General features: G+C 47.7%; 2 protein-coding genes across 4 annotated transcripts; both read right to left on the bottom strand.

The window, feature by feature from the left end:
• Window positions 1–4: 4 nt before the first annotated feature.
• Window positions 5–8,169, bottom strand: LOC122391752 (luciferin sulfotransferase-like). Of its 3 annotated transcripts, none has more exons than XM_043385975.1 (8): window positions 8,055–8,169; window positions 5,780–6,009; window positions 5,538–5,634; window positions 4,328–4,508; window positions 4,018–4,153; window positions 3,133–3,227; window positions 2,670–2,853; window positions 5–388 (listed from the first exon to the last, which is right to left on the bottom strand). In XM_043385975.1, the coding sequence occupies exons 2-8, from the start codon at window positions 6,000–6,002 to the stop codon at window positions 264–266; spliced, it is 1,041 nt and encodes a 346-aa protein (XP_043241910.1). In that variant the 5' UTR covers window positions 6,003–6,009; window positions 8,055–8,169; the 3' UTR covers window positions 5–263. The 3 variants fall into 3 exon arrangements, with proteins under 3 accessions (XP_043241910.1, XP_043241911.1, XP_043241912.1); XM_043385976.1 differs by having other exon boundaries at window positions 4,018–4,144; XM_043385977.1 differs by having other exon boundaries at window positions 21–388; window positions 4,018–4,069; window positions 8,055–8,163.
• Window positions 8,170–11,324: 3,155 nt separating this feature from the next.
• LOC122391750 (keratin-associated protein 10-4-like) lies at window positions 11,325–13,398 on the bottom strand. The gene is made up of 2 exons (XM_043385973.1): window positions 12,863–13,398; window positions 11,325–12,292 (listed from the first exon to the last, which is right to left on the bottom strand). Exons 1-2 carry the CDS (start codon window positions 12,936–12,938, stop codon window positions 11,595–11,597), a joined length of 774 nt encoding a protein of 257 aa, XP_043241908.1. The 5' UTR covers window positions 12,939–13,398; the 3' UTR covers window positions 11,325–11,594.
• Between the last annotated feature and the right edge of the window lie 1,448 nt (window positions 13,399–14,846).

Genomic DNA, 14,846 nt, shown 5'->3' with positions numbered 1-14,846 from the left:
AGAGTAAGGAGACAAGCGTGTCATGTATGTATTTCGGCACAATATTTGCACAGTCAACCCGCGTTTCGTCAGCAGTATCGTTGGAACAGGCCGGGTGAAGGGTCTTTCGAGTACAATATCATATGGTAGTGGATGGCGCATCAACACTCACTAACAATAACCATTTTTAACAAATTCAGCAGCCACCGATTTGTTTTCGCCTCGCCTTCCAAAGTCAGCAGGCAATAGCCGCAAGACACCACAGTTAGTGGACACCATAGTAGTTACTGTTCAGTGGTCAGCTGGTCGACAAAGCTGAGGTCGGTGCCGAGCAGGTTTTCTTCTATCCAGGCGTCCATCTTTTTGACCATCTCGGGCGTCAGGTGGGCCTTCCAGCTGCCCGTCTGGCCTGGCGGTGACGTAAAGCAGGAAAAGGAAACATTAAAGTGACCATCCCACCTTAACATTAGTTTTGAGTTGAGATAGCCAAATGGTGGCCATGGCCTGCAAATACCGGTTTGGGCACTCACAACATCGAAAAATGCTTCAATTCGGAGAAATGGAATTTCAAACTTGCAAGTTTCGGATTCTAAGGGGCTAATGCATTGGAATGCCCCCTTAGAATTTGTGACGTCAGCGGAGATCTAACGATTTTTAAAACTTTGACTAAAACGTTTGGTAGTACGCGGTGGTATTCGCTGCTTTCCGCGCAACAAATGCCGCACTTTCAAATAAAGTCGCTATAGTCTGTTTTTCGTATCTTCTACCTTCACTCAAAGACGGTAAATTCTCTAATCACGTGCTCCAGCGAACATCCAATTAAATCAACACCGCTGCAAAGTCAATTTTTATCTCGAAGCAACTGCAAGATCGAACGTCTGTCCCCTTGGCCTATCCCGTTAATCCAAATGCGATGTTCTTTGTCAAGTGAAATGCATTTGCATAAAAACGTGTCATCATATTTTCATTCTGGCAAAATTATCCCTTTCTATAGGAACGGAATCCCTTTCTATAGGAATCCCTTTCTATCCCTTTTTATAGGAACAGCGGAGATCCCAAAATGTAAACAAAAATAAAAGTCTAATATCTCGAAAACCGGTGAATATCTTTCGATGAAATTTGGTAGATATTCGTTTTTGCTCTTTCTGAACCGAGCGACATCACTTTCATGCCAATTCATTAGCTTTTCTGAAGGTGGGAGGGTCCTTTTAACATTTATCCCAGCGAGACAGCTACGTTGACAGCAGCTATGTAAGCTGGTTGAAAATTAATGGACTTCATATTGTATTATACACTCGTGGTATACAAGTAAAACAATGTATTCAAGCACGTATTGGAGTACTTAAGAGCTGAGATATGCACTAAGCAGTGATGATAACGGCAGCGCAAAAATGCCTGTGAAATAAACCCAAAAATGTAATTGCTTGCAAGTGTTATTATGTAACCTAAAGCGTTTTTTCAGCATTGAAATGTACATTTCATTTAGGATGATAAGAATATCCGTACATGTTTATCCTCATTTTCGATCCAGAATATTTCTTAACTATCTTTTTCTTCAGCTTATCCCTTCTTATATTATTAACCCGCGCACCGACGGGGGGGGCGGATATCCGCCCCCCCTGAGGTTTTTCGCGAATAGCGGGAAAACCGCGGCGCGTAGCGCCGCGAAATTTGGTATGACTATAACCTCATCAATTTTACACATGGTGTGCAAGTTTGAACCTCCTACCTTTCAAGGTCAGGTCACCAGGTCACTTTGAATGACCCAACCTCAAGTCACTTTTTTGCAACTTTGTCACCGTGCCAGAGCTACAGTAGATGTCGGAGGCCTTTGAAAGTCGCAGGATATTATAAGGTCATTAGTAGCTACAAGTTGTATATCTCGGAATTTTGTTATCGGTGACCTAAGGTCAGGTCAATTTCGCGACCTCCCCATTATAAGTCAATGGGGGAAAAATCAACTCCCTGTTTTTACCACTAAAACGGGTCGGAATGGCCCTATATACCATACATGACTTCATATACGATCAACCTTCACTACCTTGAGGTCTGTTTTGCTGTTGGGCAGCTGTGAGGTCATGTGACGTCATCAAAGGTCACCAAAGGTTTTTGGCCAATAACTCCGTACAGGAACAAGGTACAGACGCGTGGATGGTCTCATTGTGTTCAGCTCGTCAAGACGCATCGAATGATATACATGATGACCTCGAGGTCACGTGACCTGAGGTCAACCTTTGACCTTGACCTTTCGAGGTCAACATATATATCATTCGATGCGGATTGACGAGGGGATCACGATGATGCCCTTAGTTTGTTCCTATCTTGACTAATTCGAAAGTTATTCGAGAAAAACTCTCTCAATATCTAGCGCCGCCATTTTGACTTTTTCGACCCCTGTGACGTCATCTTTGACCTGACCTGAGAATGACCTTTGTAAAAATTGTAGATCTTGGCCGTGCGTATCCGATGCCGTTTACCGCTTGTCGCTATCTTGCTTCGTTCTCGAGATCTCAGGGGGGGGGGGCGGTCATCCGCCCCCCCCCCCCCGTCGGTGCGAAGTTGGCGCAGACCCCCGTCGGTGCGCGGGTTAATTTCCTAACAAATTTAGGGTAATCCCGTTCAAACCATATCCACGTTACAGACATACATACACACCCACCCGTTCAAAACCTTCAGCAGGACGGCCTTACCTTTGTTGATGAACGACCGTTCCGGGTCCATCAGGCCCGGGACATCCCTCAGAAACTCGTTATTGACGTTGGGGTTCTTCCTCATGTTGTCGATGTGCAGGTGATTCACTAGCTTCTCCATCTGTTCATCCGTCAGCGTCTTCCCGAGAAACTTGGCCACTTTGGTGATGACGCTCCTCAGATCCTGCATAGAGAACAAAATCATTCGTCCGTTAACCGGAGCCCCTGGGTAATTTTGAACGAGAATAAAGTATTTTGATTGACAGGTTTAATTCAACCATAGATCACTATATATCTATATTTAGTGGTATATGATTCAACATATTGCGCACAGAAAAAAAAAACGAGAGTAAAGACTCAGTCGACCGAGGAAGGAACGCATCACTGTCGCTATTAGTTCCAAATAATATGTACGATATTGAATACATTACACATACCCACGCGTATCTACATATAAGCCTACCTTTTTCATGTCTTCGTAAAAGATGAAGCACATATTGGGGTGCCGCCGGAGGTGCCAGGCCTCCAGCACATGCGGGAAGAACGGTGTCTCCAAAGCTGCAAAACAAAGTAGGTAGGTGTTTATTTACACGTTATTTATTTACGCGTTAGTGTCCGATCGCCCATACCGTGTTTGTGTAAAGCGAAATCAAAATCTTTAATCGTAGCCAATAATCATTTAGCATTGAACTAAATTTGAAGTGTGAATTGCACAATTCGCCTTAGCTAATTCAGTTTTGAAGGGGTACATACCTACAAATTAAAGGGACCCTCCCACCTTAACATTAGATTTGAGTTGAGATAGCCAAAATGGGGTCCCTGGCTCACAATTACCGGTTTCGGCACTCACAACATCGAGAAATGCTTTAAATCGGAAATATTGAATTTCAAAATTGCAGCATTTTGATTCAGAGGGGCTAATGCTTAGGAATACCCCTCTGAATGTGTGACGTCAGCGCAGATATCTAACGATTTTTAAATGTTTGACTAAAACGTTTTGTAGCACGCGGTGGTATATGCTATTTGCGCGAAACATCTGCCGCAAACGCCGCACTTCTAAAATAAAGTCGCTAGAAACAGCGGAGATCCCAAAAAGGTAAACAAAAGTAAAAGTATAATATCTTGAAAACCGGTGAAGATTTTTCGGTGAAATTTGGTAGATATTCGTTTTCGCTCTTTCTGAACCGAGCGACATCACTTTCATGCCAATTCATAAACTTTTTTGAAGGCGGGAGGGTCCCTTTAAACCACACCTGGCAAAAAATGACGACACGGAAAGGGATATTCCTTCTTTAAACATTTTTGAGTGCGCACTTTGTACATTTGTGTAAGCATGCCGTTGTCTTACTTTGGCCGTTGATGAAGTGCTCGAACAGTGTTGCGAAGTCTGAGTCGAAACCCTGGAGTTTTAGAGCCTTCAGATGGTTGAAATAGGAAACAACCATATCCTTTGGGTTTCTTGCCACGTATATAACCTGTAAGCACTAAGCAGTCAACGTCTCACAACATGTAACCAGTGATTACTCCCGTAACCAGTGATTACTCCCGAAACCAGTGATTACTCCCGTAAGTCCAATAAAGAAAACGATTTTTTCTGCACGCAACTCCAAATCACCAACTATTAACTAAAATGTTCCTCAAACCATTGGTGTCATCACCTTGGCCTTCTTCAGAAGGTCCGGCGGGTTCAGCGACATCGGCAGGTGGGACTTGACGAAGCGCGAGTGCTGAGTGGAGACCGCCAGCCGCTGGGCCGGGTCGAGCGTCATCTCGGGAGCCAGCTTCTTGGCCTCGGCGAACATGTTCCGTACATGGTCCGGGTCATGGAGAAGTGAGAATCTGCCGGACCAAGATAACAATTTACTAATATGCCGGACGACGCCGAGAAGGTAGCTCAGTTGGTAGATGCTCTATCAACTGAGCCTGTCCCGTACCTCAGTTGGTAGAGCATCGGACTCCCGGTAGTGAGAGCCCGGGTTCGAGGCGCTCCGGCGCTCGATATTTGAGACTCCTGACGGGGATGGTCTGCAGGTGGGAGCAGCCGCAGCCAGTTGAAGTCAGTTGAGTGGGACAGGCCGTGTCCGGCTTTGAAGGGCACGTTAAACTTTGGCATCTAAATTCTCCCGATACCCGGAATTGCACGATCGGATGGTAGGGGTCGGGGTCTACGCAACAAGCTCTGCTTAGCGTGGGCTTCGGCTCTGTCAATCCGTCCATTCAAACATTCGAGCTAAATTTATAAAAAAGGTAGGAAGATGCGCGTGGGAGACGAGATGGAATCGTCGCCAGACCTTTGGGATCTTATATAAAGCAGATATTTGTATAGAAATACGACATGAATTATCTATGGCTGATGGCATAGTTATTCAACAAAATCCAACTATGTTTGAACTGAAGATCATAAAAATATGCGAAGGAGTCGTAAGAATCAGTGAAAACGTGGCCGTGCCCTGGCCTCTATATTTCCTCGTAGACAATAGCGTTTTCACGACGGCCATCTGGCACACATTTGGCGCAGGGTATATTGAATTGGCGCACATCTGGTGCAGATTAGGTGCAGGTCTGGTCAAATCAGGTTCAGTGTGTCTGTTAGCAGTTATCAGCTAGGGTTGCACTAATTGCTGATATGCCTGCTTTGTCATATTATCAGAGAGCATATTCGATTAAAACACTGAAATAAATTCATAAAATGAAGATATTTGCTGTAAAAGAATTAGGTGCAGATTTGGTCAAATTAGGTGCACTCGCTGGATAGCCCGTCGTGAAAACGGCTAATGTCCTATGGTAAATAAATAGATAACATTTAAAAACTTTGACATCCTTCTGGTTTCCGAACGTCCTGTACGAGAGTGGTGAAAAGCCACTTACTCTAGAAAGTTGTACCGGTCGTCCAGTGGTCTGGTGGCCGTCTCGTACTTGAGGTCATTGGCCAGCAGCCAGACCATCTCCTGTGTCCACGTGGTCCCTGTCGGCAGGGTAACCGGGTGACAGTGAGGACTGTGGGTGGGTGTATCTGCTGCGTAAATGTCATTTATGGTGCCACATCACATAAGAAAAGGAAATCAACTGATTCATACAAAAGTACTTAGGTATGTCCTGGACTGACTTACCACATTTGGGGAGTGAGACAACCCAGATATCTCCGTCCTGAACCGGTTTGTTGTAGCACTGCTGGAGCATCTCTTCTGTGACGTGACCCATCAGAACGACATCCCAGTGGTTTGCCTTTACAAACCCTTTGGGAAATCCCTTGCCGAAGTCACGGGTTATCCTCTCCTGAACGTCTTTTTCAAAGGGACGCACCTTGAAAGGAAGCTCTTTTGGCGGGTCCATGGCTGGCCTGTGAAAATAAAGGACGTCTTGTTTTAGTAACATTATTGCTGAGTGCGTGAGCGTATCTCACATCTAAACCACTCAAGTGAGGATTGGTCCGTTTGTCTCCGATAGTCGGTACTTCGGCAGTTATCTAAAGGTTAGGGAGGCTGAATAGTGGACGGCTATGTGTCACGCTACTCTGTCTCTCTGTCTCTCTGTCTCTCTGTCTCTCTGTCTCTCTGTCTCTCTCTCTCTCTCTCTCTCTCTCTCTCTCTCTCTCTCTCTCTCTCTCTCTCTCTCTCCCTCCCTCTCTCTCTCTCTCTTTCTCTCTCTCTCTCTCTCTCTTCTCTCTCTCTCTCTCTCTCTCTCTCTCTCTCTCTCTCTCTCTCTCTCTCTCTCTCTCTCTCTCTCTCTCTCTCTCTCTCTCTCTCTCTCTCTCTCTCTCTTCTCTCTCACTGTCACCCTCTTTAGTCATGAGAAAATCATCAGTGGATGATGCATGAGCTGGTTTTTACTTAGTTATTTTGTATAGCCTATGTTTTGACAAAGATGTATTCATTAGCTCGTCAGAATCATGAACACTTATTCCATCAGCAACTAAATTGTATACCCGTCACCCGATTCCCGGACCCACAGAAAGTGCATATAATTATTGTCTTTAACTTTAACTGAAAGCCCAACTTGCTGTCAGCAATCATATGTATGCCTCAGTAGCGGCGGAACACCTTCAATTAACCCGCGCCCCGTAGGGCTACCGGCGGACCCTACCACCCGTAGGGGGGGGGGGGCGTTTCGCCCCCCCCCCTAAGATCTCGGAAATTTACCGGCCAATTTTCCAAATTCAAACAGCGTTCGATAGCCCCATCCGGGAACTACCTTGGTACCAAATTTCATTGACCTAGGTCAAACCGATGACGTCACAGGTCAGGTCAAATGTCGGATTTTCACCGTTCACAGGCATTTCAAGAAATGTGTTGTGAAATCGAGTAAATTGGTAATTTATTGAAAAACATCGATGGTGCATTGTTCGTCAAACACATACTCTGCTATCTGAGGTCACTGATACCAGGTCAGGTCACAGCAAGGTCAGGTCACCGGGGGTCACAATATGAAAGTGTCGTGTGATACATGTTTTATGGTCCATTTTACATGACAAATGCGATTATGTGGGTTAGGCAGCCTTTGGAACCAGCCTAGGTCAGGTTTTGGTGAAGGTCAGGTCAAGGTCAGGTCAAATTAGGTCAAATCTCAAAGTTGATATTTTTGCATAAAATGGATATCGATGCAATGCAGCTCGTCACGGGGAGTCTAATGGTGGTCTTTGTTTTGCTCTACGAGGTCTAGAATTGCCAAAAATTGTTTGAAAATTTGGCGTCATCATTTTTGAGCAGTTTTTTGGCTATAACTTGGCCAAAAAACGAGGTATCGATCTGAAATTTGATATGTAGATAGAAGACGGTAGGTACTATCACATATATTCCGTTTTTTTTCGAAATTCATTTTTTTTTTTTATTTTTTTGGCTAATATATAAAAAAGTGCTTTTTTGAATTTTGGGGGTCGAAACTCCAAAATTTCAAAAATCCGAGATAGCAGTTTTGTAGCCCTGTCAATTCTACATCTTCTATGTCCTGATCATTTTTTTTGCATCTTCAAAGCTGTAGGCTTGACAGATCTTCTTGCGAGGGTCTTTTTTCGGTCGAAAGTGACAGAACATGACGTCATTCTGACGTCATTTGTGGCCAACCTATCACAGCCTCTGGAAAAATGTTTGGTGACAATGTGTAAAATTGATGCCCGGAGGGGTCCTGAAAGTTTGGTGGCGATATCTCTAGCCATTCAGGAGATATCGACGGAAAAAGACAGGGGGGCCGTTTCGCCCCCCTACGGGGCGCGGGAAGGGGGGCACTGCCGACTTTTGGTCCCATTCTTTCCATGCAACGCCCATAGGGCTAATGTTAAAATGCTAAAATCAAAGGGGGGCACGGTGCCCCGGTGCCCTCCCCGTTCCGCCTGATATGCCTAAATAGCGAACATCTCCTGCCAGTCCGTTCAATAAGACGGCTACTCACCTCTGCTGTCGGTGGCCGACTGCCGATTGTCTGTAGCCCAGTGCACGTGGTCTGTTGTCTGTTCTCGGTCGTCGGCCGCGGCTCCGTCCCCGCTGACCTCGGAGTTACGACTGGTGTACGGCCCCGTCCGACCAGTTTGTACCATGATCTCTCCTAGAGATGTCAATTGGATACCAACGTTTTGGTATACCGATACCAAACCGATACCAACTTGGTACTTGGTATTTCAATCGTAATGTGTTTGGTATTTTGTTGGTATCATAAACCCTCACTAATGTATAAGAGGCTAATAAATCGGTAAAAAGTTGGTATTTCCCTCATTTTCCCAAGTTGGTTTGGTTTCGGTATTTTCCCGGGATTTTCGTTGGTATTTGGTTAGGTATCGGTATTCTGATTTTCTGTAATTGACATCACTAATCCCTCCAATGGAGCACGTCGGTGGGCGGGGAGGAACGAATTCGACCAGTCACCGTTACCATGGGCGCCTTGGAATTGTCGTGGCCTTGACGGAACGACTGATAACAAATCGCCATGTGATGAACAAGGGTAAACTCAGCCAGGGGCGGATGCAGCCGGGCATAGCCTCTCAGCATGCCCTGTTTGAACTGTGTGGGTAAAGTCGGCAGTTGTATACTTGACCCCGTCTAACTATGTAACGAGGCTAGTAGAGAACAGCAATGACCAACTTTTTATCAATGGTGTGTCTGGATGAGTAAATGATGCCTGGACCACAATGCGGCGACGATGTCGGATCCGATCGTTGTTCATTGAGGCGAGAGTTAGGGGCGTGAAGACACTTCCCGCAAACATGGCTCCTGGGACACGTTTGCGTCGCGATAAACGGATAGGTAACGTTCAAAATGCAGTCAAATTTCAGATTAATTATTTTAATTAATCAGATGCGCCCATATGGTTCTCTTTGAACCATGTTTACTGCAACTTTTTTTCTCGAGAAGACCTGATAGGTATGCGATCTTTCTCTCTCTCTCCTCTCTCTCTCTCTCTCTCTCTCTCTCTCTCTCTCTCTCTCTCTCTCTCTCTCTCTCTCTCTCTCTCTCTCTCTCTCTCTCTCTCCTCCGACGGGCCAGTGGCAGGCACTACCCCGAGAAGGGAGATACCAAGTAGTACTGCAATCCCAGACCTTGCCGATCATCGTTATCGCGCGGTAGCTCCCCTTTGCTGGCGAGCTAGTCCGAACGGCATGCTATGTCGCACCAGCTGTTCCCAGTAGAGGACAAGTACGCAATTGTTTTGGAAATACCGGCATGTTATGAATCACGGTGAAGTGCACCCGTTCTCTCTCCCTGCGGGTGATATGTAACCGTAGCCGGACCAATTGGTTTTTTACATACGCGCCGGCCGAGGGCGGAAGCGGGGGAGGGGGAGTTGGTAGGCATGTGCGACCCCCCCCCCCCCCTTTCGCCGTTTCGCCCCTGATGGAGCTTGTGCGTCGCGGAAAAAAACGAACGTGTGCGCCGTTACGAGACGCAGCGACTGGTATCCGATTTTAAGGTCTCAGGGCAACCGGTGACCTCTGAGGTCAGGTCAAGTGGCCCAAGGCAATGGCTCGGTTATTATAATTAACTTCGCAAAGAACGGTCACAGCATCATCGTGTTCGCCTCGCTAAGGCGCGTCGAATGGTGTACTTTTTGTTCGGATGTCAACTTGAGGTGTTGAGTGTTGACCTCGGGTCAAGGTCAGGTCAGAGTCCCAGGTCATGGAGTTGGTCAAAGGAGGTCATATCGCATATCATTCGATTCGGCAGGCCTTCCTGAGTCCATTGGTGGCTTTCCTGACTCGCTAGCTCAATTTGATCTGGAGTTTTTGACGAAGAGTTCTTATGACCCTAGTGATGTCATACATGACGTTACGTTACATGACGAAAGGTCAACAATGCAAAAGTGAAGCATCGGAATTTCCTAGGAGTGCATGAAATCAGGACTCCCTGTGCTTGAGATAGTTTGAGATCGTTCCCGGAGCCAAAATAACAGTTTTCATTTTTTCTAATTGACTTATGACGGTGAGGTCACGTGACCGACCTGACCTCTTGTGACATTTAGAAAAAAAAATCCGAGATATACAAGTTGTGAGAACAAGTTTCCCGGTCCCGTAGCTCAGTTGGTTAGAGCGTTGGACTCCGCGTGGTGAGAGCACGCGTTCCCGGTTATGACAGTCCGGGTTCGAAGCGCGACGGGCGCTCGACATTTATGGGCCTCCTGACAGGTATGGTTGCGGTTGGTGGCAGGCCGTAGCCAGGCGAAGTCAGCGAGGGGACCGGCCGTGCGCGGCTTTGTGCGCACGTTAAACTTTGGACTCCAAATTCTGCCATAGAATCGGAATTGCGCGATCGGAGGTAGAGGGCAGGGTCGTCGCAACAAGCTTCGCTTAGCGGTGGCTCTGTCCTTGTAAATCCTTCCCATCAAAAGGTTCGGACTAAATTTATAAAAACAAAGTTGTGAGAGGATACTACGTCCTGTAAGTTGCACCTCCCTGTGAAAGTTCCTCTGGCACTGAGGGCGTTCGTTACGAAGTTGCGACATCTGATGACCGTGCATAGGTTCACTTTGACGTCATAGGTCAGTGACCTGACCTGACCTGAAAATGTGGTTGGTGTCACAAGATCTGACTTGAATCAAAGGTCACGCATGCCAAGGCTCAGCTCTCTAGCGCTGGCGAGTTTGGAGCTATCGCGAAAAGTATCGGGGAGGGCACTCCTCGGCCGGCGAGGGTTTAAAGGGCCAGCCATCATTCTAAGAAGTATTTTGAAGTATGCTTGTGTTGTGACCTTTGACCTTAAGTGACATTTTAAATCGTGTATGCAATTTGCCAAGGACCAGACCTAACAACTATCCATAGTCTGTACATATTGATTGCATATCATTATCGATTGCCAAAATAAAAAGAAGGTCGCGTCACACCGAACTCTGCCATAGCTGAGCATATTTCAAACAGCAGTGGCCGCCAGGAAAACCCACTGACGGATCCATAGGGGCATTTTGGGCAAAGCCCCGCACCTCGTGGCAACCGAAGGTCGCCGTGCACGGCTACGAAAATTTGCGTTTTTTAGAGAATAAAACTACTTTACTTTAAAACTATGTACTAATTTAATTAGGAACAGTATGCTTTAAACTCCACAGCAGTGCGTAATGGGTCGAAATCCGAGGAGTTTTCGGAAGTTGGAGAAACTTTTTTGGGAGTATGCCCCCCGCAGCGTCCAGACCACCGTTCTGGATCCGCCAGTGGAAATGCCTCGCCATTCACATAGAAGCTGCCGTGTCGTGCATTATATGTCATCTTATACACACAGTCTATGATTGTCGCGATACGTATTTTGTATTGTCGCTTGCATGTTTTTCGAGACACATGGGTGAAATTGATTTGTTGGAACATATAATTTCAGTAATTTCAGTCAGTTCTGTTAGCATTAACTATCAAAGACCCATACTACGGGAATGACATGTCTGACACCGAATTAGGCAATAAGACCATTACCGGTAAGATTGCATTACTTCCTATTAGAGCACATGTGGCGATGACCTTTAGCAGGGGAGGTCGGTGCGGATGATTGCGGCGCTCTGAGAGCAGAACGTCTGCGTGTTGTTCTGGCAGAAGTAGGAGTCGGGTCCCGGGCTGCAGACCCGGTCCAGACACCCCGCCACTCCGTCGACCACGCGGCAGGTCGGGCCGGCTGGGCCGCAGGTCACGCCGTCGCAGGGGTTCGGGAACGCGGGCGCCGTGCAGCTGCTGCTGCCGGAGGCGCCGCGGCAGCAGAGCAGGCTCGACGGACAGTCGTTGTCGTAGGTGCACGGCTTCACGCTGTCGGCCGGCACCAGGCTGGCCGCCGGACAGAAGCCGGGCTTCGGCCGGGCCCTCGGCACGCAGGCCGAGGTGAACTGGCAGCCGGGGAACGGGGTGCAGGCGGGCTGCGCGTCCGGCCGCCGCTGGGTCACACAGCGCGTGCCCGGCTGGCCGCAGAGGGCCAGTGCGCACGGGTCGTCGATGCAGACCGGCACCGGGTAGCAGGGCTGGGTGACGGCGGCGCACACCACCTCCTGCAGCACGCACACCTGGGTGCCGGCGCAGCGGATCGCCTGACAGCTCGGCGGCCCGGACGGCGCCGGCGGCTGCACGTCAACACACGCCGCCAATGAGAAACACCACAGGCCCTTCCAGCATTTCCGCACCAGCTTACATTCTTGGCCGGTGGGGCACTTCTTCTTGCAGCTTGTCAAAGGCTCTGAAAAAAGTAATAGCAGTGACTGCATAGAAATACGCAAGAGCGATATGTTTCTATTCACTCTCAATACCTCGCTTCATGCATATAATGCAGGACTCCAGTCTCCAGATAGCGTTAGACGTTTAAGCAGACTGCCACCTGGCTTTTTAACTTTAGAGACTGTAATGCTTGAATGAGAATAACACCAAGGGCCCATATTTGGCTTCCGTGTGCGCTGAACAGCGGAACGCTCTATTTGATCACAAATTATCGTAACAGCTTATGGAGACATGTGCAAAACTTTGAAGTCTGGAGACCGTGGTAAGGTAGCTTTGGTTCGAGCTTTGGATATTTTAGGCATGATAACAATATTCCATTTTAGCCTTATTCGACCTCTTTTGACCGAATATGCACTAAATAGTTTTCAGATGATCCATCGTAAAACACTTTTTATCCAATCGCTCGCGCCGTACTGAAGACGGCATATACTTGTTGCGTAACTTCTACATTACACACTGCGCTGCAAGCTTTGCAACTGCAAGCAGTTGCCCAATGCCGAACAATCTGCAAGCTTTCGTTAGTCAAACTTACCGTGAGCCCGCAGTTCGGCGCAGCAGAGCAGTAGCACCAGAGCCACTGCGGCAGATACCGACACAAGACGCCCCATGTCAACTGATCGGAGACCGGTGGTAGACTAAGCCACGGACAGCGGCCACGGACACCAGTGACAGACTAAACCCCCCCAGCGTTCCACCCGACACAGACTGGATGACGGAGTGAGCGGCGTAAAACCCCACCGCGCCGGCGCCGGTCGGCCTCTGGCTGTGCTCTGCAGACCAAGGCTCTATAGAACTGCAGACCACAGCACTACTGCGCCGAATGTCAGAACAGCCGCCCCGCACGTAATTTGACGGCCCGTCACCGTCAGAACCGCGCGGCAATATGACAGCTCATTGACAGCTCAACAAAACGAATGTCATGGCGTTAAACTCCGACCAATCCCACACATGCTACCCTATAAGTCAGTCTGTGCACGCCCCTGCCTGAACAGGTGACCCGGGTTCGAATGGGAACTGGGGTAGGGAGCCACGTTGATCTTGACGCACGAGTCACTCACAACTGCCCCAGGGTGCCGCTCCCCACTGGAGTTCGCCATTAACCCGCGCCCTGCTGGGGGGTGTTTGAACACCCCCCTTGTGGTTTTTCGCGAATATCTCAAAAACGGCGGCGCTCCGCGCCGCCGTTTTTGGTACACCTTATCATACATCCATTCTACACATGTTGTGAAAATTTCAGACCAAGGTCATTCAAGGTCAGGTCACCAGGTCACTTGAAGTGACCTCACCTCATAAAAAGTTCCAATGTCTGTCAAAGCTACACCGAGTGACCGATCGCTTTGAAACTTTCAGCGATTGCTAAGAGCAATAGCATGTATATACAAAATGTATATCTCAGAATTTTGATACCGATGACTTAAGGTCAGGTCAATTTTGTGACCTCCCCATTATAAGTCAATGGGAGAAAATTGAAATGCGCCTCTTTTTGACGAAGGACATTATAAACACTCCCAAACACGGAATTACAAGTGGTTTAGACACACTGAACATGAAAATGGTGTCCGTGACCCCTGTTTATGCCCTGAGGTCATCTTAGGTCACGAGTGGTATCTAACAGTTTTTCGCAAATAACTTTTGATAGAGGCATGCTAGAGCGATGAAAACGCCTTAGGTGTGTTCAGCTCGACGATACGGATCGACTGATATGCAACATGACCCTTCCCGGTCAGATCATGACCTTGACCTGCGGTCAAATTTTCAAGTTGACCTTTAAATGTCAAGTTATAGTTCATTCGACGCGTCTTGACGAGAGGAACACGATGCCGGTAAAAGTAAGCTCGTACAAGGCTTGGGTCAAAAGTTATTGCAGAAAAAAAAACTGTCTCCGAAAAAAATCGGCTATTTTTGCAGTTTTTTCCCCCTGCAGGCAAAACCGTTGACGTTAGGTCAAATCTGAGAGAATCACTCAGAAAGGGCGTTAATAGGGCTATCGAATGCGCTTTTCCGCAGCGCTGTAGCTCTATTGGTTCCCGAGTTATGCGTTGGCTTCTTGGAAATTGTCGACATTCGACCTGGAAATCGGCGAAATTTTGCCTTCAATGACCTCTGGTGATCTGACCTTTGACCTGACCAAAAAATTGACCGAAGTGATTTCGTCATTATTTTTGACGCTCTTTCGAACGCCGCCTTCGGCGTATCGCTACGTGGCCCAGGAGCCGAGTTAGAAGGGGGTGTTTGAACACCCCCCCCACCCCAGCAGGGCGTGGAAATCCAGGACCCCCAGCCGTATACGAACTTCTTCCCATACGTAGCTCACTAAAGTTTCACAAAATGTAAAACAAAAAGAAAACAGTCCGGCAAAGCCATTCACCGAAAGTCGGATATCCGGGCACTTGGCCTGACCTCAGACGTCACCGGGTGACTTGGCGCTTAAAATTAATTATCCCAGTCGCTGCGACTGGTAACGGCGCAAGCTGCACGCGTCTTCTTCCGCGATACTCTAGCTAAATTAGGGGTGA

Source organism: Amphibalanus amphitrite, unplaced genomic scaffold, assembly GCF_019059575.1.
Source record: "Amphibalanus amphitrite isolate SeventyFive unplaced genomic scaffold, NRLGWU_Aamphi_draft 000453F_arrow, whole genome shotgun sequence".
NCBI classification, from domain to species: domain Eukaryota; kingdom Metazoa; phylum Arthropoda; class Thecostraca; order Balanomorpha; family Balanidae; genus Amphibalanus; species Amphibalanus amphitrite.
Note: the sequence above shows the minus strand (reverse complement) of the source record. Positions and strands in the feature narration are given on the sequence as shown.